Source organism: Anser brachyrhynchus (assembly GCF_964034855.1).
Source record: "Anser brachyrhynchus genome assembly, chromosome: Z".
NCBI lineage: Eukaryota > Metazoa > Chordata > Aves > Anseriformes > Anatidae > Anser > Anser brachyrhynchus.
The window spans coordinates 21,896,805-21,921,411 of record NC_137697.1 but is presented as its reverse complement, the minus strand read 5'-3'; the positions used below and the strand labels follow the sequence as shown (position 1 = coordinate 21,921,411).

At 37.2% G+C, this 24,607-nt stretch overlaps 2 protein-coding genes across 4 annotated transcripts in view; one reads left to right on the top strand and one right to left on the bottom strand.

The window, feature by feature from the left end:
- Positions 1-4,053, top strand: part of HEXB (hexosaminidase subunit beta) — a 16,591-nt gene extending 12,538 nt beyond the window's left edge. Inside the window, exons 12-14 of the mRNA XM_080573195.1 lie at positions 648-738; positions 922-1,026; positions 3,698-4,053. Coding sequence (XP_080429321.1) covers positions 648-738; positions 922-1,026; positions 3,698-3,761 — 260 coding nt within the window. The 3' untranslated portion in view covers positions 3,762-4,053. The remainder of the gene's footprint in view (positions 1-647; positions 739-921; positions 1,027-3,697) is intronic.
- GFM2 (GTP dependent ribosome recycling factor mitochondrial 2) lies at positions 4,050-24,607 on the bottom strand. Of its 3 annotated transcripts, none has more exons than XM_080573187.1 (21): positions 24,421-24,607; positions 24,054-24,143; positions 23,456-23,540; positions 21,642-21,687; positions 20,566-20,663; positions 19,384-19,509; positions 18,917-19,005; positions 17,677-17,765; positions 17,369-17,429; positions 17,076-17,261; positions 13,766-13,846; positions 11,663-11,811; positions 10,987-11,127; positions 10,808-10,907; positions 9,841-10,030; positions 8,509-8,585; positions 7,857-7,995; positions 7,505-7,690; positions 5,916-6,031; positions 5,484-5,666; positions 4,050-4,996 (listed from the first exon to the last, which is right to left on the bottom strand). In XM_080573187.1, exons 2-21 carry the CDS (start codon positions 24,114-24,116, stop codon positions 4,868-4,870), a joined length of 2,334 nt encoding a protein of 777 aa, XP_080429313.1. In that variant the 5' UTR covers positions 24,117-24,143; positions 24,421-24,607; the 3' UTR covers positions 4,050-4,867. The 3 variants fall into 3 exon arrangements, with proteins under 3 accessions (XP_080429313.1, XP_080429315.1, XP_080429314.1); XM_080573189.1 differs by having other exon boundaries at positions 21,642-21,684; XM_080573188.1 differs by having other exon boundaries at positions 24,441-24,603.

Sequence of the window (24,607 nt, the reverse complement as noted above, 5' to 3'; positions counted from 1 at the left end):
AAATATCAACTTTCTATTTTTCAAATGGAAATTGAATTGGAATTCAAATGGAATTGGAATTGCATCTGGCACTGGTGTATGTGTGCTGGACTGTGTGGACAGACGTGTCATGCATTAGGGACAGAATTGTGCAAAATGGCTGCTGGTAGACAGACTCTGAATTCGGATTTTGAAGCAACCTTCTACAGTGTTAGACTGTTCTAGAAAAGGTATGTTCTCTCCCTCTGGCTGAAGCTGATACAAAGATGTTAGGGTTTTCCCTGGGCTTTTTTTTTATGTGAGGTGTTAGGGAGAACACCTGACTTCTATAGCTTCTTCAAAAAATGTTCTGTGTGTAGTAGAAGGAGCAATTTTCATCAGGACTGGAATCCCCGAAGAAGGTCTAGAGGCTGGGGTGTGTCTTCAGAGGCTAAAAGTTAAAATCTCTTCTGCCAGAGAAGGGAAACAGGCTTTCCAGTCAAATGGGCTAATCATTATCACATTCAATAACAGGACTAGCAAAATGTTAAGTTTGTGCTCAGGATAGCTACGTTATATGATAAAATGAACATCAGCTGAACAGCAATCCGAGTAGTGAAAAAAGAAATTTCTGATACATGCCCCTCTTCTGGACAAATGCAAATTCTATCTTTCTGTTTTGAATTCAGGATCTGAAAAACAGAAAAAGCTCCTAATAGGTGGAGAAGCTTGCTTGTGGGGAGAATTTGTGGATGCAACTAACCTCACACCAAGACTGTGGTAAGAACTTTGTTTAGATTTCAGAAAGCTAGCTACGAGGAGCACGAACTAATCCAGCAGTACTGTATACTGACCTTGAGCAGCTATAAAAATTGGTGCTTCTGGATATAAGACCTGATATAAAAAAACTTTTAATCCATTCTTGGTTGTAGACAGTATCTCCTCTAAAACTTACCTTTACAGGCCTCGGGCAAGTGCTGTAGGGGAAAGACTCTGGAGCAGCAGCAACGTGACTGACTTGCAGGATGCCTATAAAAGACTGTCTAATCATCGATGCCGCATGCTCAGGTAAGATTAATAGCTCTAGTAAACCTGTGGTTTTCATGCCTTAGAGACAGTGGTGCTGAAGTACAGGCCTAACTTGCTGGCTCAGAAATGAAGGGAGGAGACCTATCAGTCTAGTCTACGTAGATATCATCCCATGTGTTTTTTGTATCTTCAGAAGGGGAAGAACAGATGCAATAAGACAGGAGTTCAAAGAGTTTTGCAAATAACATTCTCAAAACCATTAACCCTCTGCAGTGAAATATTAGAACTCATCTTTGTTCCTCTTTCCTCTAAAGACAAAAACCTACCCCAAGATTGATTTATTTCAGACTACAAAGGATATTTAAGGGCATACAAGAGGAATACACAGACCGGAGAAAAAGTAGACTGATACATTTTTTTTAATTGCTGGGAATAAAAACTAAAGAGTTGGCACAGGCATTCCAATGGAGTTTCTTGTGCGAGAGGTGAGCTTGAATGTCCTATTCTTTCAGGTATTGCCTTAATGTAGGGACTGAGAGAGGTAGATATGGAGACCCTGTAGAATTAAACTTTATTTATGGTTACGGTAAACCAAGTCAGTTCGTAACAGATTGTTTTCTGCAGTTCATTCTCAAAAAGTGTCCAGACGAGTTGTTAGTTTTTTATTGCCAGTGCTGTCTTGTCTATATTCACGGCTGTAGAAATGAGTCAGTTCCAGGTCTGAAGTCCAAGTCCGACTCCACTCGTAAAAGTACACAGCCAGAGAGACATTTAGATTTTCTCAAATGTTGCTGCAAAGTTGGACTGCAGCAAGAATGCAACATGCCATTTAGCTTTACAGTAGTTTATAACAAATCATAGAAAATACCAACCATGAGAAACAGGATTTTGAGGGAGGGGCTTTTAAAGGACAAGATGCATGGCAGTACCCAAAAGTCAAGCATTCTGCTCAGGTTCCTGTAGATATATCAGCAAGATCATCTGTCACAATCACCGACTTTAAGCTTAGAGTATAAACTAACTTTATAGAGTAACTGAAAGTCTCAATGTAATTTTGACTTCTTGGGTTTATTTCAAGCTGGCTTTAAAGAATGCTATAGGAAAATATTGTTAGGCATGAATTGCATTATCTCCCTCAGTCCTGAGAAAGACAGATATATTAAGAGGAAGTTAACAAACACATGTTAAAAACAAGATTAAAGGGCATTAAAAACTTACATCCTATCCACCTATCACTTAACAGGATCTTATATCTCTTGCTGGGGCTCAGAGGGAATGCTGATAAAACTGAACAGTGCGGCGGCTGTGCTACTAGCATTAGGGTTTTAGAGTGAACTAAGTCATGCTATTCCTGGACCTGGGTTAGTGCAGCCTCTCCATCCTCTTCCTTAACACCGGTACCTGTGCAGTACCTGCAGCAAAGGGAGCTGGTCCAGATGGCTGTGGCGAGTTACTCATGTGCTAGCATGAGAGATGGGGAACTCGGGGACAAAATAAAGACAGCTCCCTGCACTTGTACGTTTCCCTTAAGGTACTGTCAGGCAATTTGCTGGCATATAAACTCATGGTGAACAATTCCTGTTATAAAAAGACTAGCTTTATAAAAGGACCTGTCCCCCTTAAAAGTCTTCGTTTGATGTAGGCTTTAAACTAGAGGAACACTAGAGGAACCACCCCCTTTACATTGCTTAAATGAGCCCTCCTTGGGTCTGCAAGCACATTGTCTTTCATGTATACAGACCCTCCACAAGGCTTCCTGAGCTTTGTTTGAATTCCAGAGAGCTGATTTTATCAGTCAGGCTGTTAGAAAGAGTTTGGAGTTTACCAACGTTTTTGTACATAGCATAAGTATATACAGACAGTATATACTGCCATAGACGTGGCAGTTCTAGCAGGCTGAGGAGCCTTTCCAAGTAAAGCAGCTCTGGCTCACTATGTACATCTGGATACCAGACAGAGAGGAAAAGAGTAGGTAGAAATTTTTTAACATCTAGATCAAAGTCAGTGGAAGAATGGTAACTCTTCATATCTAAATGCTACTGCTACTGAAATAGTACTATAAAAACAGCTGCTATTCAGATCTAAACTCAGCTTCCTGTAGTAGGATACAGAAGCACAAAATACAGAGGAGTAGTGATGGGAGAAGGGAAACAGAGACCTAGACGTCTTTTAGCAGAATTTTGACTACCACTATTTTCATTCTGAAACATCTTTCATAGTATCTTACTAATTTTTTGGATTTGGTGTGTGTGTGTGTTTTAAGTGCATCTGTCCAGCAAGAGACCTTTTATTAAACTATCTGCCCAAAGTCATAAATTGAATGAAAGGACAGTTACAGCTGCATATGAAGGAAATGTTAGGTTGGGAGGGGAGTGTGTAAATGTAAACAATTTTTGTGTTTTTACATTCATTACTCATCTTCAATAAAAGCAATAACTTTTTCAGCATAGCAAAACTCACAGGCCCTGAATTTAAGCTTTTCAACCCATCTTCTAGTATTCTGGTACAACTGACTGAAACAGAGAACTGTACTTAGCTTGATACTTCAGCACAATCAGCCATCGAACAGGGCCCTTCTGACTCCCTAAGTAGGCCATCCATTTTGTTTACACAAAGCAGATTAAAGCAGACTGCCGGTATCTCTCTTCCTGCCTATATCACTAGTCCATTATTTGGTTAATCATACATATTCCACTTTATTTTTTAACAGACGTGGCATAGCAGCTGAACCTCTCTTTGTTGGCTACTGTGCCCATGAAGCAAGAGGGTGGTAACTGCTTCAGAGCCTTCTCCTCAACAACCTGAAGTGCCTCTGGAGTGTGAACATGCGTACACGTGGTTTGATTGTTGAACAAAGACTTAAAATTTTCACTTTTGAGTAAAGTTATTTGGCATTCTTGTTGGAGTAAAAACAATGTTTTTGGTGTTTTGGTTTTTCAGTTGGGGATAATGCGATTAATCCCATAGCATGCTTTCATGAGAGAGGTATTCTTCACTGTGAAATCATGAAACTTGATACTTTACATACCAAAGGTGGGGGAAAAATAAAGATAGTGTTTAGATAAAGAGCAGACCATTTTTATTTAAAAGTGTCTTGTCATTTGCTACTTTTCTAGGTAATTGCAGAATTGCAAATCACAAAGTAATTGTAATACACAGCAAATCAGAACCATTTAAAGCTTATATCAATCATTCTTAAAGGTCAAAAGAAATCCTCCCTGAACATATCCAAGATGGTAGGTAGGGATTCCTGCTGGGGGAGAACTCTGCCTTTCTTGTAGTGTTTTGAACAGCTCTTGTTCAACGTGCAGAAGCCTGCACTCCACATACTTGGTAAAGAAAACTCAGGCAAAAGTTACATTCAGTGTCCTGAACTCTGTTCCAAGTTGGTTTCTAACACTACAGGAATATTTATATTTGTAGAGTTCAAATTGCTTCTTAACCATACTCTTGTAGTCAGCTGAAAAGAACTCAAATACCGCCTAGCAAAACTGTATTCATCTGTAGCCATAAGCTTCACAAACTTTACTTAGTAAAGTAAGAGTCAATCTTTATAGCACTTAATAATATAAATCCTCTTCATAGGAATGACCATTACTTCTTGTTGTAGATGTCTGTAAGATAAGGACTGCCAAAGCAGCAGACTGTAGCCCCGTCTCTGGTTCAGCTGCTTTGCAATTACAAGGCTGTGCCAGAAGAACACAGTCTCTTGAACCTTCCCTCGGACAGTCAAAAGCACAGTCCACTCGTACAGCAGCTAATTCACTGTTTATCACAATGAGTTCATCACAGAAGAACATACTCGTCTAAGTAAACAGTCTCCAGAAAATATTTAACAGGGAAGATCGGACAGTCTTCTTCCTTCCGCAGAGCAGAATGGTCACACCAACCCCATCTTCCTTTGCAGAAGGGCACTTTGCTCTTGGCTGTTCAGGGCTTGATAACTGGCTAACTCTAAAGTGAAGGTTGCCGAGCCTGATGTTAGAGAACGCAGAACTGTGGAGTAGCCCTGGACAAAATAGAGAACATATGTCATTTAATTTAGGATAAACAGAAGATAAATTATCACAGAATTGTTATGGTCCCAGAGAAAAAAGAAACAGTAATAAGTATGCTGCAACATAGTATATGTATTATATTTTTAAATATGACAGTATTAAAGTGCAACACACACAAGTAAATTAACCTAGTAATTTCATTTTTTTATAAAAAAACTACTGTTCTCTTTAAAACCAATTTTTTACTTTTTACTACTTCTCTGACTTAAGATTGAAAACATGCTGGTTAACAAACTGAGTGAGGCCCAAAATACTGCGAGGTTTGCAAGCGCAGTAGCCAAATAGGCCGTACCTCCCTGCAACCCCTCCAAATAACTTCCTTTAGTCTTTCAATAACTGAAATATAATTAAAAAATCCATTCCAAATTCAGTCATCCATAAGAAGGAAAGTGATCTGAAGCCTATGAAGCATTTTTGTGCATTAAGGTAACCACATACCATCATTTCTGCTAGTGGAACAGCAGCAACCACAACCCTGTTATCTTGACGACTCTGGATTTCCTGAACACTGCCCCTCCGTTGTGCAAGGTCAGCGAGTGCTGCACTGAGATGATCTTCACTTACTGTGATTTCTAGGTTCATCAGGGGCTCCAGTACTTGTATACCAGCTTTTTTCAAAGCCTACATGGAAGGCAAGGAGAATTATGCTGAATCTTTTTTTGTTTTTAGAAAATTGACATAAGAAATGCTTACATAATGTAAGCTAATACTGCCACTCACTCTGAGTCTCTGCTTCCAAAAGCTATAAAATCCCCAAGCGAGGGCGTTACACCATCCAAGAAGAACAATTACCAGATATTGATATACACGTATTTTCCCAGTGATACCTCATGCTACTGTGTTCAACAACAACTTAAGGTTTTGCTGTACCTTTTGCAAGCAACGGGAGACACAAGCTGATACCATTGTGTGGGAGGTGTCAGGATGCATTGTCAGTGATTGCACTGTCACATCTATATCCTGAACTGGGAATCCTAGCAAAGGTCCTGGCAAGGAAAAGAAAGAAGAAAAGCATACAAAAAAACACGCTTTTATTTTTTTTTCCAGAGTATTACGACACGCAGAGGGGAAAAAAATCAGGATTAATTTGGAGTCTCTCGTGAATTCTCCCTCCCTTCCCCTTCTCTTTGCTATGCCTAAGGGCATGACTCTTTGTCTTATTCCTCATTTCATGATTTTATCATTACCTAGCTTTGCCAAAAGAGAAAAAGGAATGTAGACTTATACTTTCTTATTCTCTTTACCAAAAACAGTTAACAGTTTTCAGAATTGAAAGTTCCTGAGTGCACTCATCCATACAGCTGTTCCCAAATGATTTTTTTTTAATACATTAAAATATCTAAAACTTGTCTGTTGAAACAAGACCTCATCTGAAAAAGTAAGGAAATCTTTTGTTTAACCTAAAGCGAGAGTATCTTCTGTACTTTTATTTTCAACAGAATGTGATCACGGCAAATGCCTAATACCAACCCACTGCAAGGTTAACTCAATTCCATAAAAGATGAACTGCTTCTCTAGTAACCTAGGTAGGTTATTTCCCTCCAAACGAGGGCTCTCAAGCAGATCACAAACTGTGTTAGACAGGATGGAAGGCTTGAACTGCATCTAAGGAAAACTAAAACAGCTTTTTTTTCCTACAGAAAACATGGCCAGATTTATTTATTTAAAAAGGAAGAAAGCCCTTAGTGGTATGAATTTTATACCGCTAGACTACAAAGACTACACAGTTCTGAAGGGTGTTCAAGGAGTGTGACGAAAGCACATAATCAAGACTCACTCCACAGCTAGAGCTGAGAACACTTTCCAGCTCAAAGCAACATGGAAAAGAAACACCACATGCTACCTATTCTATATTAATTCTTATTTATTAATCCACTACCTGTTAATTTTGCTGTAAGGGAGGGTTTTTAGGCCAGAAATTATTAAACACATCTTGTTTTGAATTAAATGTAAAAGACAGCTCTTTAGAGAATACTTTGCAATTACGTTAAGACTATTTATCATATACTTTCACTGATTTAACGTAGTGAAAATCAGGAAAAAAAATCAGTAACTAATAAAAGTATGATATTTACATGTTGGCCTCTGAAACCAGTTCCGATCACATTGCTGTGGTTTGATGTCCATCAAGCAAAAGCCTTATTTGTTATCAAAAAACTAGATCAAAAAAACCACATCAAACTAAATGAAGCTCATTGTTGAATGAATTACAAGAAATCAAGTTTAAAACCAAAGACATTCTGACTTCAGTTGCAAGCATGGCAAAAAAATTTTTTTTGTTAATTTTTGTAGTTAAGGTAATCCTGGAATATTCCTTTGCAAACAGCATTAATAGGTAATTAATTTTAGTTTTCAAGCTACCAAGGAGTTTTTTCCCCTCTTAGAAACATACTGAATTGCTTCTTACAGAAACATGCTGAAAAGTTACACCAGTATTGCTGTCATAGCACTTCCTTTACCTTGAATACATGAATTTGTGATTCCATTTTCTATAGCTCCCTGAAGTTCTTTCGGTAGCATTTCAATGACACTTTCAGCATACTCAATGGCAGGTTTTGTCATTGCTTTGTCCCCTAACCTGGGCCTCACCTCAAGCTCTGTGGTTACAAAGTGTCGTTTATCTCCTACTGTTTTATCCAATACATCTGCAGGGAAAAAAAAGAAAAAAAAAGAAACACACATTTAGAAAAAACTAATACGTGTAAGTAACTTTCAGATGAAAGTTATGTAGTTAAGCGTAATTGAAGGTCATTTCAAGAAACAGAACCAGGTACAAGATGTTTCTTACATTCACTCATTCACTCCTTTTACCTGTGGCTTGTGCAGCATTCAGGATGGTTTCTCTGTAGGCTATTTGAAGAGGTCCCAAGTAAGTTTCTATTCCATATTCACGTTTGATTCGGTCATGAATGATCTCTATGTGTAGTTCTCCCATGCCACAAAGAATAGTCTAGTAAGACGAAAGAGAGAGGTGGAAAATCTTGCAAACCTTTCAAGTTTTTAAAGTGCTGTTTAAACAAGGACTCACAGGCTTTTAATAGCTTCTTAAATGTATTTCAAATTCTAAGGAGCCTAGAGAGAAGAAAACAGGACTACTTTAAGTCATCCAAACACCCTAAGTGAAATAGCAATTACTGTTGTAGGACCACTACAAAAAAAAGAACATATTACATTAGCTTAGAGAGTACATAATTCAAACTCTTCTGAACTCATAAAGAACTGTCAAAAACATGCAGAGCATAGGATGACCTCCTTTATTCTGTAAAGTGCACATGACTCGATTTTAGTTTGTTTTGAGGCACACAGCTCTGTACACGATATGAAGACATTCAGAGAGTCCTTCTCATTCAAGGGAATCTCAATATGTTAAAAAACGAACAAACAAACAACTAACCGCAGGGTGGTCTTGACAGTTCTAAAATGAAGTTTGACTATGAGATGATGAATAGGAGGTTTATCTTACTTGTCCTGTGTCAGGATCTAGCTTCACTTTCAAGCTTGGATCTTCACGCTGAAGGCAGCTCAATGCATTATCCAAGTCTGTACGTAAACATCAAACATTGTATCTGAAGAGACTCCAGTAATTTGAGAATCAGAATAAAGCCTAAACTTCACTTTCCTCCTAGGGTCATATTTTATTCTCAGAAGGAACCAAAAGGACCATGGAGAAGCATATCTTTTGTAGACAAAGACAACTGAAATTACAAGCAACTTGTAACTTCTTATTCTCTCCAATAAATTAATCGCATGCTAAAGAGAGCTTCCGTGACTGATTTAACTTCTTAAATAGCAAAATTTAATGACACCAAGCAAGAGCTTAACACTCTGTACAACTTTCAGAGAAAGGAGCTTTTCAAATAAAAAATTATAGTCTCACTAAAAAATACTGGCTTACTGAAAAGAACTGTTAAAATTTAATCATAAGAATACAATTTTCCAAGTCATATTTTGCACTTGCATAAAGACATGATTGAACATGTAAGTGCTTCAACAACTCAGTAAAAAGTACTGCTCCTTTTTTATAGATGAGAAAAATTGTCCACTAACTCTTACATGATTTATCTACATATTTAGAAGAGCTCAACAATAAAAGGTTCAAATGCCAATCTTTTTTGTGATTCCCCATTATGTTGCTGAACTGCAAAAGAAAGTAGCTATAAAAAAGCAGTGACAAAATAACAGATTCACAGATGAAACTGCATTTATTCATTTTGCAGACTTTGAGGAAAGAACAACTGAGACACCTTACAACCCATTGGCTCAGCCTGTGGGCAGGTGGTTCCAAATCTACATCCTGCCTCGCTCCATTCCACTGTGCTACAGCAGGACTTGGTTTTCCCTTCCCTTCACCCTCAACCATGCTCAGCTTTGTTGGAATGAAGATACAGAGTGTTGGAGGGTGTATTTTCAAAGAGTGAAGCAACCAGGTTTTCTGGTACAGATTCTCTGGGAAGGGCATTTAAGATTAAAGGTCACACTGCATGGGTGAACCCTAATTAGACTCAGAAAGGTCTTGCTAAGTGGAGAGTTTACACTATAGCATATAACAGCAAACGCTGACTGAAAAAGACAGTTCAAGGTTAACTGTGCTCAGAGACGCTAAGAAGAGCAAATCTGCATGACTGTAGCAAACTAAGCATGATAGTAAGATAGGAAAGAGGAGACAAATGCCCCCATGTCTTCCTTCAAAATGAATAGTTAATACTTTTCCCTGACACAAAAAACGTTAAAGTAATGATAAAATCAGGATACTGACAAGCACAATCTAAAATACTTTTACATATCTATATTGTACCTTGTTGCTTGGCCATTGAAGGAGGTTCAATGGTACAGAAGAAGACAGGCTCAGGAATCTCAACACCTGCCAGCAGAAGGCTCTCCACGTCACTGCTACTCCTTCGCTCTCTCCCAGTATCCCTTCCAGCTCGTTGTGCTGCAGCTACAGCTGAAGCCTTCGATGACACTATGGTATCTCCAGTGGCACTCTATATATCAACCCCCAGTAACCCAGAAGTGACAGGAAGGGGGAGGAGGGAACATGAAAATGAAACCAAAAGCCGATCATTTCTCTTCCTCAAAACCATCTATGCTACACTCCACTGATTTATAAACAATTACTGTAACTTCTCTACTCAAATAATTAGACTGATCTGGAAGAAGAAAATACATGCTTGAGCTTAGACTGATGTTTCTTTGTCTTGTTCACTAGATTTTAAATCTAACATATTAGTCAAGATATAAAGCCACAAAGGACAGTGTTGGTAAAAGGAAATTTGCTTATGCATGCTAAAATTGGTTACATTTTAGAAAATCTGTGCAAATGATACCTATGCAGCCTGTTCAGACACTGAAACACTATACTAGTAAGCCACCTAATAGAAGTATGAAAAAAAACCCATACTTAAATTGTTAATTTTGGTTAACTTATTTGCAACATCACTCCTGTTTTCCACTGAGGTCTCTCCATGGCATTACACAGTGTCGGTACTGCGAGAGTTGCAATACGAACACAAGGTCAGAACCCTACAGCTTCAATGTCCAATTCCTTCCATGTAATCAGCCCTGCATCTCCCAGGTCAATTACCAACATTTGCACACTGTAATTTTTCATTTTAGGAGGAAGTACATGTATACTTCAAATAAAGCAAGCTTATATATTTCACAACAATCAAGACAAGAACACATTTGAGATACAGTATCACAGAAGTAGAAAGCACACTAGTGAAACAAGCTTCCTTTCGGAATCACGGATTTTCAATTACCTGTTTTAACCCAACAGTAAGGGCAATGTTGCCAGGCATTAGTGATGGTATTTCAATTTGCTGATCAGCAAAAGGCAGGAGCAGACGGCTTATTCTCTCCCTGCAAATGAAATTCTTGAATATTTCATGACTACCAGGCATTACGATGTTACACTAAACCACATCTTACTCTTACTCACGTGCAGCTTTTGTTAATATTATATACAGCTGATTGAGGTTTCAGTGAACCTGAATAAACACGAATGAAAACCAGTGGTCCACGACATTTATCGTGAAGTACTTTAAATGCTAGGGCACACAGGTCATCTTTGTACCATTGCCTGCAAAACAGAAACCACAACAAAAACTGTACTTGTAGGATTAATATTCTTCAGGCTGACATTTAGATAAATACCCACTCACTTAAGAAGTTGCAGTATTAGCAGAGGCAGATTTTTCTTTAAAAGACAAACAAATAAACAAAAAAATAATTTATACAACACATATTAACCTAAGCAGTTCCACCTCCAGAAGAATACGTAAGAGGACATATAACTCAGCCAATATTAGAGATGATCCTTAGACCCCCATTGTAAAATGCTGGTATCCTCAGATTAAAAATAGATTTTAAGTTCTAAAATTGCAAGTTTGGCAATTGGAGATAAATGCATGCAATTTTAGTAGCACTGGCCAGAGCAGGTTCAGTACTTGTGTATATTAAGTCTGTACATCTTTACTGTTATTTAACATATAACAGCAGTAAGCATTTTTAAAGATATTAATGGTTTCCTAATTTTTTTTTTTTTTAATTTTCTGCTTTTATGCTCTCCTACTTGTTTTCCTTTTTGCTGACCCTCCCCTTCTCATTGTACTCACAGAAACTCATATGACCGCTCATTAGGTGCAGGCAAGTACATAGTAATAGCGTCCAGTAAAGGCTGTACTCCTTTGTTCTTCAATGCACTGCCACAGAGTACAGGTACTGCTTTCTGAGCTAGTGTGACCCTGCGTATAGCAGACTGTAGCTGCAAAAAAAAAAATAAATAAATCTGTTAACATACAAACCACACTTTAACCTTAAATGGTATTCCAGCTCTTAAATATTGCTCATTGTTCACATACCTAGGAAATGACAAGCTCATTTATTTTTTTCCTTTTATTTATAGAAAAGGAAAGACAGAAAATAAAATGTTTACTATAGGTAAAGAGTGCCTTTTCACTTCATTAAATCAGTGTGTCTGTCTATCAGTGAGTCTATCAGCGTGTAAAAAAGCACAAGGACAAACCAACGGACCTTCAACAGTGTACTAAAACTCCACTGACATATAAATCATTATCATGTAATCAGCAGCCTTTGCAGCTAGCAATAAGCATTTAGAAAGTGATTCCAGCAACTGCTTGAGAATAACTGGGCTATGGCAAGCAATGCGCACAACAGGTCATAAACATGAATCTAGCTACCCGCATTGGTCTTGAGTAACAGACTACATTCTGCCCTCTCAGGGCACTGCAACCTGCAGCACACGAGCAGGTGATGTACAGCTAAGCTACTTCTCTGCCTCCAATGGGAAGGGGAAGAACTGCTTGCAGCAACTCCTCTTGCACACACAGTAGTGCCCAATGCTTCCCAAGGTCAGGATTTAAAAAAAAGTTATTTTTGTCTGTCTTTTCATTTAAAGAAGTTACTGTCACACTGCGGATGAGTTTTGTCAGCTTCCACTCCTCAACTTGTAGGAGTTCTTATGTTCTGTTGTTTTAGTGCAGACAATATTTAAGTTCTCATTTTATTTATGTAAGCCACTCTTCCATAGCAACCTTACTGTGAAAGGCCATGTATTCCAACACAACCTTGACAAGCATAAATATGATATTAATAGTAAAAAAAGAATCATTCATTCACTTTTACCATTAAAGTGTTTTAGCAAGGTTACCATTTTTCCAATCAGATCATGTGAGACTGTGTTCCTTAATTCGCCTACAAAAATTCACCTTCATTGTGCTCTAAATCCATACTGGGCAGGTAAAATTATAGTTCAGTTTGCTAAAACAGGATTTGTTTGCTTTTAATTTTTAGTTAGTTTGTTTATTTTTAGTGCTTGTTTATTATAAAAATATTTGAAGTTTTTGTGTACCTAAAAGTTAATTTTAAAGCACAAACACAAGAAATTTTCTTTTGAAACAACAGATTTTACACTAAAAGGGTAAATGTTTTGGATAGAAATGTAGGTCAGCTCTGCTACTGTAAACAGCAAGGCAGGACCACAGCCTGAATCATGAGAAGCCCTATTAGAGTCAACAAGACTACCCATGTGTGCCACTTCCCGTACTTGCTGTACAGTCCCATATTTATTTAACAATATAAAACCCCAAAAGTTTAGAAGCACGTTTCCAAACATAACATCACTTGCCCAACTCCAAATGAACAACATATCCAAATGTTTAGATGCTAAAATAGAAGACACTGGTTTTAAGATTTCTAAACATTCGAGGCACATCTGCTCATGTTCTTTTTCTAATATTCCTTTTTATTTGGAAAGTTTTACTTCACCAGTTTCAACATGCAATGCCTGAAAGCCCAACTAATTTACAGCAACTGAAGTGCTACTTTTGTTAGTAAGAATCAGGAGCTCAGACAAACTGGGTTGACTCCACTTGGAAATTCCATTCACCTTTCCCTAGAGTCTTTTGCACCAGCCTAACTGTCAATAAAAATCATCCTTAACAAAGGTTAAACTATTTTTTTGGTAGTTTTGCCTAACATGTTTGAGAATCACTGTTAGTTCACTATCAGATATACTAATTTTGAATGTACTTTGTCTTAAATTCAAAGTACTATAAAAGCTAGTGATTTGTTGATTAAAAATTTCACATCTGCAAAATCATAATCTGCATGTGCCAAAAAATAAAGATAAATAGCCCTGATATTCAGAAAGGCAGCTAGTAATAACTTATTTATAGATAATGAAAGGTAAAAGTTACCTTGTCAGCTGGTAGTAGGTCAAAATTTTCACTGTATTCTCCTAGAACCAGTTCAGCAAATTCATCATCCAGATCTGCAACCTTCAACAGAATAGTTCTGCTTTACTATTTAGTATATATCAGTTTCACAGATAAGTCACCAGTCTTAGTTATTTAGAAAATGCAGCTAAACAGAACAGGAATCAAGACTTTAAAGACACCGGATATCAAACTCAAACCACGCAATACTGAAGATGCATTCCATATCTCAGATTCCAACCCAACTATTATAGATCCTTTTCCCAGTTTTACAAAAGTCATTAGCCTTTTCACATGAAAAAATAAAATCCTTCCTTTATATTACTGAATGTTACTTTTAAACAATAAAAGTTTACCCTTCTCTCAACAATAATGAAACTATTGTAATAGCTATGTAAAGTCTGTTAAATAATAAAAAAAAGTGAGATTTTAATTATATTCTGCTTGACAGCATATGCTAGATAGGATAAGCTTTTACAGTCCTTTCCAGTGTTTCAGGGCTCTTAAACTACTTCTGCAAAATAAATCTCCCCAGAAGAAAAAAGCAAGAGCCTTTAGGGAATCAGTTTTACAAAGAAATCTATGCAAATAGAGGTTTCAAGAAAGCATGGGGTGGGTAGAGGATTATCAACTTCATAAAGCTGCTGTCAGACAAAACATCAGCGGGAAAGAAAATGCTCGTACATCTCCCTGAAACTGAAAAAGCCTGCAGCCATACAGTATCATCACAAGGATAAAACTGAATATATTTCAGACCTGTAAACAAGGCAAAATCTGAAGTAACCAGCAATTTACTTTTGTGAGAGACCAGACACAGCTGGAAAGAAATAGGCAAGCTTTCAGAGCATTTTGAACTTCATGTCAGAGGCTCAAAGGTCCAAGGGATCTCTCGTGTTTTCAAGCTGTTCCAAGTAGCTTTAAAATAATACACCCTTGCACTACCACACACTTGCTACAAGCCTAAGGCACTACACTCCTTCTAGTGGCTACGACAGCTATTAACCAAATACTGAAATGATTCATTTCAGAAGTCTGAAATGATTTCTGAAATTAATTCATTCTGAAGTCTAATTAAGCCAATAGTATATACTTAAGAGATAAAGGAAAGCATTAATTTAGTCAAATGAAAGGCAAGCTTACAATATGACTAGTAGTCAAACTACTACATTTTACATTATTTGTGATAAAAAGAATATTAATAGAATAGAAAGCAGAACAAAAAATACCTTAGGAACACAAAGTTATCTCAATTATAACATTCCTGGCCTGCCTCTTCCTGCTTCAGGAAGGGACTAGAAACCAAAGGGGGAAAGGGGCGGGACGGGACCAAACAAAACCAACACTGTTTTATGAAGCTTTCCAACTAAGAAGATTTTTTTTTGAAAGGACAGACTGAGTAATAACACTCCCATTTAAAACCCGCGTATTTAGAAAACTAGATTGTATACGTGTTTTACTGAACTTGATGCAATACTAAGTGCATCCCTCTGACTGATGTTTAAAGGGAAACTGAAAGTCCAGCATCCCCTGTCTATGCACTTGCACAACATTTTACAAAGCTGCATGGAAGGCAGGTCTTCCAGCAAAATGGATCAATGCCTCAGGCAAATGTAATTGTTAAACTTCCCATATTTTCATTTATAGAAGTATAGAGTCAAATATAATCACTACTACATTTGTAGGCCATATAAAAGCAACTGCAGTTTTAGACTGAATAAAAGCAAACAGGATGCAAAATAACTCATTTTAATTGGAGAGAAGTCTTGCTTGGAGTCTCTCAAGTGCAACCAACATTTCTGTATCATTACATAAATCACACAGAACAATTTGGGATTTTATGCCAGCTGAGAGAAGAAAAACAATCTGGACAGACTATTTCAAATGTTCTCCACTGTTTAACAGGCAGTTAACTCCTACTTTATTGTTCTTCCATTCTTCACCTCTTCTACACTGTCTCATCTGTGGGAAACATGTTAGGATCTTAGTATCAAGTAGATCATGTTTCTATTGCAATTTCTTAGCTTTGCAGTATGACAATTTATGGAAAAGAAATATATTCTTCTTATCTCATGTAAGTCATCATGGACTTTCTGGATGGATCTGGGACAAGGTTTATGGTGAGGTTTATGGTTTTTTATTCAGCTGCCTCTAGCACAGCATTTAGTGTCATTCTGAACAGACTGTGACATCCCATCCAGCTTCTAGCTGCCACTCCAGGATACAGATAGCCCACAGGTTCTGGGTTCTATGTGTCAGGCCTCATGTGAATGTCCCAGGTGTCTTTTCACAACTAAGACAGCAAAAGATTGCTATCTTAGATTGCATGTTAGCCATCTTAATACTAAATCTAGCTTTTATGAATTTTAAGACGCAAGGAGTATTTTCCATTTTGCAAATGTACTGTGCAGCCAGGGAGTCTGACTCTCTATATCTAGCGTGTTTTGCCATCACACGTTTGACAGATGTAAATTAAGTGAAGAAAATGGGAAATCAATTCAACAAGGACAAATGCAGAACTTTGTACCTGGGACAAAACAAATCCATGCACTGATGCAGAATGGGGATGAACTACCTAGGAAATAGCTTTGCAGAAGACAACCTGAGGGTCCTGCTGGACCAGCAAGCTTAAGTCAGCAGTGTCCCCTTGCAGTGATAAATGCTAACTGCATACTGCAGGAGTACACCCAGTGGATCAAGGCAAGGACTTACCACCCTCTACTTTGCACTTGTGAAGCCACATCTTAGACATTGATTTTAGGTTCCCTCGCACAAGAGAGAGTGATAAATGGTGAGAAATCCAGGGGAATATTACTAAGGTGGTATGTTGGATTGCAGCTGGAGACCCAGAGAGATGACCATCTAAAAAGCTCATCTAAAGAGGAAAACGAAGGATGTTAAATGCTGCCTCCTACTACCTACAACCTGAAATGGTGGTGGGACTGTGTCAGGGAAAAGAACCAGATTCTTTACAGGGGCACGCAAGGAACTGACAAGAAGCACTGCCGTAGTTCACAACATGGCAAATTCCTGTTGGTCAAAAAGAAACAACGCTTCACTACAAGGACAATCAAACACTGGGATGTGCTGCCTAGACAGATTGTAATTTCCACCCCTAGAGACCTTGAAAACTAAGCTGAACAAGGCCCATAACAACATGATCTAATGCTGAAGTTAGTCCTGTTTTTAGCAGACCACTGCACTAGATGCATCCAGAGGTCCCTTTCAGCTTAATTTTTTCTACTGTTCTAAGTAACAGTTTTAAATGTATTATGTATTTACTTTAGAACTTTACTTGTTCTATTAAGGTATTTCTAGCATCCTGGACTTCTTGGAACAGGTTGGGATCATCAGTCTCTAGCAGCGGCTTTTGCTCAAAATGTTTTCCGTCATCCATATCAGAAGTAGGTTTCCAAATTATTTGTTCCTTAGTCACAACATCAACCAGTCCTCTGAAAGTCTTGGCCTCCCCAATGGGCAACTGCAAATAGAATTAGAGAGTTGCAGAAAATTAAGAAGGAATTTCCATTCAAAAGAAAAGCAGATAAATTTCTAAGCTTAATTTCTAAACTTAATTTCTAAGCTTACCTGTAAAAGCAAAGGTTTTGTCTTCAACTTTTGTTTGATACTCTCAACAGCGTACGTAAAGCTGTATCAAAACAACAGATATTAAGTTACAATAAATTTAATGATACAGTAAAATTGGTTTACTTTTCCTTATTTATTGTAAAAATTACTCCTACGATTACAAAAAAAATGCATGTGCATAATTGAAGATATGTATAATATATACTAACGTAATTTACTATCTCTGTACTTAACAGAACAACTTTAACTTGATTAGATACATTCTATTACAAGGTTTTTAACAGTGATTAAAATAACTGTATAAATACCTTGCCCTGTTTTTGTCCATCTTGTTTAAAAAGCAGATTCGTGGTATCTGATGTTTGTCTGCTTGTCTCCAGACTGTCAGAGTTTGTGCCTACACAAAGACACAAAATAGCGACATTAACGCTAAGAGTTGAACTATACACTCCCCAATATCTTTTCATCTTATACTGCCTCTGCTGAGGGACTGAGTTCAGAGTAGAGAAGGGAACTGCGCTGAAGGCATTATGACACCCCCTTATCTAGCAAAGTAGATGAACTTCACAAGCAACTTTGTCACAGCTCTTCCCTCAGCTGTCACCATTTCCCCTCCTCCACTAAGGGCACAAAGGAACATACCAAAGGTAACACAGAGAGAAGATAGGCATTACAGGGGATCTATGCCGAAAGAAACTCAGTAATGTTTAGGCTTAAAACTTTATTGCCAAGACTTAAGTACACATTAGCAAACATATTTGTTGCTACACAAACAACACTAAAAACTACTGTGGTTACACTGGTAATTTGTGTACAGCTGAGCCATTTGTGACAGTCATTTTTATTTAAAAGTTAAAACTGGTATGTATGAAAATCAGTTCCGGTTCAGAAGCAGTCTCCTATCAATACATGGAAATAATGCAAGAAATTCCCACACATTAAAAAATAAATAAAAAATAAATTAAAAAAAAACACTGCTGTCATTTTTTGTTGTTGGGTGTGGAAGGGTTCAGGCTCGTATACGATGGTACGTAAACTGAACACTGAATTCAAAACATGAAACTGTTCTACAGAATTGAACCATGCATGCTATAAATTCAAATTCCAGCCTGCCTACACCTTTTAGGCACTATGCTCCAATGGGCATATTTAAACAGGTCACTGAGGACGGAGAAATTCTGGGTGAAAATTATTCATTTCTTTACATGGAATCCTCTAATGAGATACTCATTTCTCTCTAGCGACAGAGCTAGCCAGAAGCATTCATATCAATCTGAATCTATATATAAAAAAAAAAAAAGGCAACAAAAAACCTACAAAAATCAAAAACAGACTTACGTGGCAATCCTCCTTATTTTCTTCTCAGTAGCAGAGAAATTCCTGTACACTTATATAACTTAAAATTAAAATGTTCAGCTTTCTGAAGCTCAATTTTGAACAAAGCATGAACATAGATAACATAGAGAAACATCTATGTATTATTGTTATTATTTCAGCATCTTTTAAGTCATTAAGAAAACAAAACAAAACATTACCAGTCATTTTTACCTCAACGCCAGCTGAAGCATCAAACACTGCTACTGCTCCATCCAGCACTCTCAAGCAACGCTCAACTTCCAGTGTAAAGTCTACATGACCTAAAAAACAATTGAAAGAATTCAAACTCATAATTTGAATTACGACTGTCATAATTGGAACAGGCAACATCTACAGGTCACTACAGTTTTTTTTAATGCTCAAAAACATGTCAAAATGACCTTGTCTCCACTTTCATAGAAATATACCCACCAGTCCTTGAAACACATAGACTGTACCTGAGCTAACTTTAAACAAGCCAGATCAGGCTCCAGGAAGCAATAATTCATCAAGGTCAACACAGCTCAGTACAGGTTTATTTACTGCATCAATTCAACCAGTTAAATATTGCACCATATTCAAAACTAGGACCTAGGCACAGCAACACCTCACCTCATCTACTCCCTCCTAGTAAGATGAGTATCACTAAAGCATAGTACCTGGGGTGTCAATCAGATTGATTCTGTAGTCCTTCCAGTCAAAAGTAACAGCAGCAGACTGAATGGTAATACCACGTTCTCGTTCCTGTACCATAAAATCTGTCACTGTGTCCCCATCATCAACATCTGTGAACAGAAAGCAGGATTACAGTTGGGTGTTTAAATCACTCAAAGGCTGAAGTTGTCTTGGAATAAAGATGGTGAGAGAGATTTGGAAATACTCTCCCTTTTCTACATGTACAAGCCATGAAAACTGCCCTAATTCATAGAATGATGTCAGCTCATACCCAGGCTCCCTGTCTAAGCAACAAATGCTTTGCAAGTTGAAGACCAACAATTCCAACAACATTTGATGTTATTAATCAAAAAACAACACTATGTAGAAACTTAAAAATTAAAGTGACGCTGTGAGAAGCTTAAGAAAATAAAGCAAAGTCCAAAACCATGAACAAACCACACTTTTGAAAAGACTGGCTGCACTCATTGTATATGACCTGATATTTTAAAATTTAATAGTTAAAACTTAATTAAGTTAAAAGTAGACATGTTAAAAAAAGTTACAATTTATTATTTTTATTTTTAATAGAAAAAGATGCAGTCAAGCCTGTGATTGAACCAAGTTCAATCGATCCACTAGCCAAATATCTTCTAACACTCTCATATACAGTGGAGAAAACAGAATTAAATTTAAAAGATCAAAAGGCAGAATAAATAAAGGCTGCTGTGATACTTTCAATATTGACGATTTCTGAGAGAGTTGATGCTGCAAGAAATTCTTCCTGTGTTAGGGCTTCCAAAATAAATGGTTATTTTTTGGTAATCTGGTTCCCTGACACATCAAAAGGGAACTGGAGAAACAGCTTTCCCAAAACAGCCAATGAACAATATGTAAAACAAGGACAGCTTCTGATTAAATCTTAAGCAAATCAAAGTGCACTAAAAATAAAAGAAAAAAATTGAATCTGTGAGCTCTTAACTGCCTTAGAATGTAAGTGCAACCATGTTAGGACATGATAGAAAATGCATTATAATTTCACTTTATTGTGACATAATTTTGATACAGTGAATTTCTATGCTAAAAATTCTACCAGCAATTTCTAACTGCATTGTGTATGATTGCTATTAATGTTAAGTCTCTCAAAGCCACTGAAACAAAACAATAAAAAAAAAATAAAATCTAACCTCCAAGTGTTCTTATGTATCCAGAATAATACAGCATTCTCTCTGTTGTTGTAGTTTTCCCTGCATCAATATGGGCCATGATGCCAATGTTGCGGATTCTGCATAAAACAAATACATTACCTTTACTGTGGTATTTTTTTTCCAGTGATGTTGGCTCTTGCATAAACAATTCATATCCATTATGATGAAGATGAATCACACAGGATGAATAACATTTTTCCTCTACTGCTTTACTGATATAACGTACATGCTGATTCTGAAGCATTTTAGCACTGAAATGGCGAATTTTCTTCAGATTGGTAATATTTCAGAGTATAGGAACAGTTTAACATGCTTCACTTCTGTAGTAGTTTCATCTCGTTCTACACCCACCTCCCCTCTCCACAGAGGGAAACAGCCCTGTTACCTTCTTGTCCATCCCTATCCCTAAGCCCTGGTGACTAAAGCAGTCTGTTGCATATATACTCTTTATGCCCCAAATCTAGCAACCAATTTCTCATGAAGTTGTCTCTGGTTGTGTTCAGTCAAATCTTCTTTTCCAAAGTACCTTGCCTGGAGGCTACCAAAGCTACTTCACTGACTGCACATCACAGGCTTGTGGTCAGCCCCCGTATTCACCATTAATGGTAGCTGAATGACAGAGGTAGTCTCCCATGAGAGCTTCATCCCTCTGCCATTCCTTTGACAACTCAGCCCCTCATTATGAAGGCCCTTATCTCTATGGCCAAGCACTCCTGTAAACACAAAGTAGGCAGTCCTGCCCGCGGTGGTGGTCCCGTTTACAAGAAATTCCTTCCCCCCCATTTACGTACCAATGACCACCATGGACTCTGAGCTTCACTAAAAGGCCAATTTTGATTGCAATTATAAACAAAAGACTCACATATTTACCAATCCAAGACCTTTCTGACACTAACAACCATTTTACACCAAAATGTCAGAAATCTAAAACCAAGGAAGTATTAACTGTTATTTAGAGCATGCACTTAACAGGAATAGCAACAACCCTTGATATTGTACCACATCAATTCCCCTTCCTCTCAGTTACGTAGGGAGAGTAAGCTGGCATGACATACCTGGATATATGAGGATTAATGACAGAACGTAGAGATTTAACATCTTCTGGAAACAAACAAAACCAAGATTTGTCAGACTGATAACAACACAGAAGTGACAGATTTTTAACAAAATCAGGTATATTTAAGAAAACTCCTACAAAGCTTGCCAAAAACTATTCAGACAAAGCCACAACTCATGACAAACCCTAATCCCTACCCATCTCAAACTTCTAAAGAAATTGCAACCAACCTCTCACTCTCTTGCTCTCTCTCACACACAAAACTCTTCAAAGCTTAGAAACAACATGAAAGAGCCAACACAGAAAAGTATCATCAGAACAGCAAAATCTTACTCTGCAGAAGCCGTAACAAAACACGCCACAGTTCAAGACAATTGCAATGCTGAAATTAATTTGAACATCTTTCCTGGGGAGAAAGCAAACTGACCTAGACTAAGAAGAGTTTTAAATTTGTATTTTCTTGAAAGATACTTCCTCTCTCACACATTATTTAGTTGGAAAATAAGCTGCAAAGCTACATTTTTATGAAACTGATATATAATTCAGTTACTCAAGCCATACAAGTTGTTTCAGTAACTCACTTTTCTAGTTTATCTTAGATACGCCAAACAGAATTCAAGTGTATTTAAATATTTCTTCATCATCTACATATCATCCTTTTTATTAGAGATAACATTAAAAAGGCAACCCATTAGTTTGCATCTTGATGAAGAGAAAGACTGATTTTACAAGAAACAAGGTTGCAAGCTAGCCATTCACATAAATACACACACACAAGAAGGAAAACACACACCAACACAAACACCTCCAAGTCAGTTCAGCTAGCACTGCCTTTCTCCCTCCAGTTTCTAAAATAACACATATGATAACACATTAGTATGTCTGAGTCTTCTTGCTTGTCTAAGTCATGATAAAAAGTTATGTGGAGAGCAAAACTCGGCCTCCACATGACACACCGAGGTATTCGGCACAGTGTAACTGGGGATAAATACAGTAGGCAACAGGGACACCGCACAGACAACTTCAAGTAAAAAAAATACAGAGACTTTATTGCCATTAGCAACTTTTAACTGAGTTAAGACTAATCCTCAGGTACACGACTGAAGATTAAGACTTTTAATAACATACACGCGGCTAAATACATTAACTATATTTTTGTTTTTAAATAGAAGTTGGCTACCCACCAGTGACCAATATTTTCATCTCCACTTTCTTCTAAAACACTGCGGAAAAATATCTGCCTGACTCCTAATACTAATTTGTATCAATTGAATTCCATTCTATCTCAGTGCTGCTACTCAAAAAACAGTAAAAACTCCTTTTAATTGAAATTTTGTTTTCCAGGTATCTTATTCTTCTTATTCTCTTTTACCCTAACTCTGTGAAGAAAATAGACTAATGATAACTTAGAACTTCCTTCTCTTTAATCACAGATTCCTGTTTTTCTACCCCTTGTTCAACATGCTGGCTATCATCAGCGACTTGATAACCAATTAATACTTCAGGCAGTTGGACAGGGGTTCCAGCACACTTCACAGCTGACCTGATTTCTTACCCATCTCTATGTTTAATTTTTCTTATTTCCTAAGGTCTTTATACTGTACACCTACAGAGAAAACAGAAGAAATACAAAGCATTTCTTTTCAATCTTTGATCCTAGTAACTGCTCTGCACTTGAAAACACGAATTTTACAAATAACGACTCAAAAATACAGTAAAACTTAGAAATTATCTTACTCATTTTAAAATGAATTCCTACTACTAAGTCGTAAATTAAATTGAGAGAAATGACAAAATATTTTAAACTTATACCTGGTGAATAACTGTAGTTTCTCTGACCGGTGTTCTGCCATGTCAGGCTTAGGACTCTGATTTTTGTCTTCCTGAAACAGGCATGCTAAAAATGGAAGGAAAACAAATAATACAAAAAAAGTCATCAGCATAAGTAATGACTAAACACACTAAGATCTAAATACAAATAAGATATTGCAGGAACTGATATTCACTAGATATTTACATAAACTCAGATTGCCACCTAGTTGGAAGCAAAAGTATGAAGATAGTAATGTCACTGTTTAAACCAAGTCCAAATCCAGTATCGTTTGGGAATTCTTGTAAAAATCTATGATATTATCAAAACAAGTTGACAGTAGCCACAGTATTTTAAATATGCCTAAGTATTTGTTTAAATAATTCAAATTTAACAGTTAAAAATACTATGTAATTCAAACTACGTGTCTAAAAAAGGTTTAGAAAAAAACACAGCTTCCCCATTCTGACTCATGAGAAGCCCAATTTCAACATGAATTCATTCATGCTGTTCAGATACCAACTCCAAGTGAAAGAAAATGTTTACTTTTTTTCTTTTGTTCACCAAAAAAGTATCAAAATTTAGGAAAAAAAAGTTTACCTCACTGCATAAACTTGTTAACTTCAACGCGCTCATCGGAAGTTTCCTCACAGTTCTCAACATCCTGGCTCCTGTGTCTCACACTGTTCCCTGTTAAAAATAAATAAATAAAGAAAGAAAGAAACATACCAAATGCTTACAACAGAAAACACGTAACTATACTTCTACAGAAAGCTATTATGGAACTGGGTTCATTTTCAAGTTAGGTTACTGTTTTTCAGGTTAAACCATCAACAGATCTGTAACGACAAGTTATGAGGCCTTATGAGGCAGCAGCATAACTGTGCGTCCACAAACGCAAAGCACATTTCCCAAATGATTTTACAACCAACGAAGCAGAACAACCCATAGCACAATCCGCACTCACGGTACAATCGAGCTCCAGACCTCTGGTTACAGATCAGCGAAGCACAAACCGTTTTCTGATCTTGAAGGCGAGAGGCAGGGAAAAGTACATTCCTTGAACAACAACAACAAAAAAAATAATAAATAAAAAAAAAAATACCACAGACAACCTCGGTACTTCCTGACGGGGCCGGGCCGGGTCCGCCCCC

Coding starts and splice junctions, on each gene's coding strand:
- GFM2 (XM_080573187.1), bottom strand. CDS start 24,116: ATGTTGAGAACTGTGAGGAAACTTCCGATGAGCGCGTTGAAGTTAACA. Junction 20,664..21,641: donor ATTAATCCTCATATATCCAG/GTATGTCATGCC, acceptor TGTTTTATGCAG/AATCCGCAACATTGGCATCA. Junction 7,996..8,508: donor TAGATCCTGACACAGGACAA/GTAAGATAAACC, acceptor TCGTCTTACTAG/ACTATTCTTTGTGGCATGGG.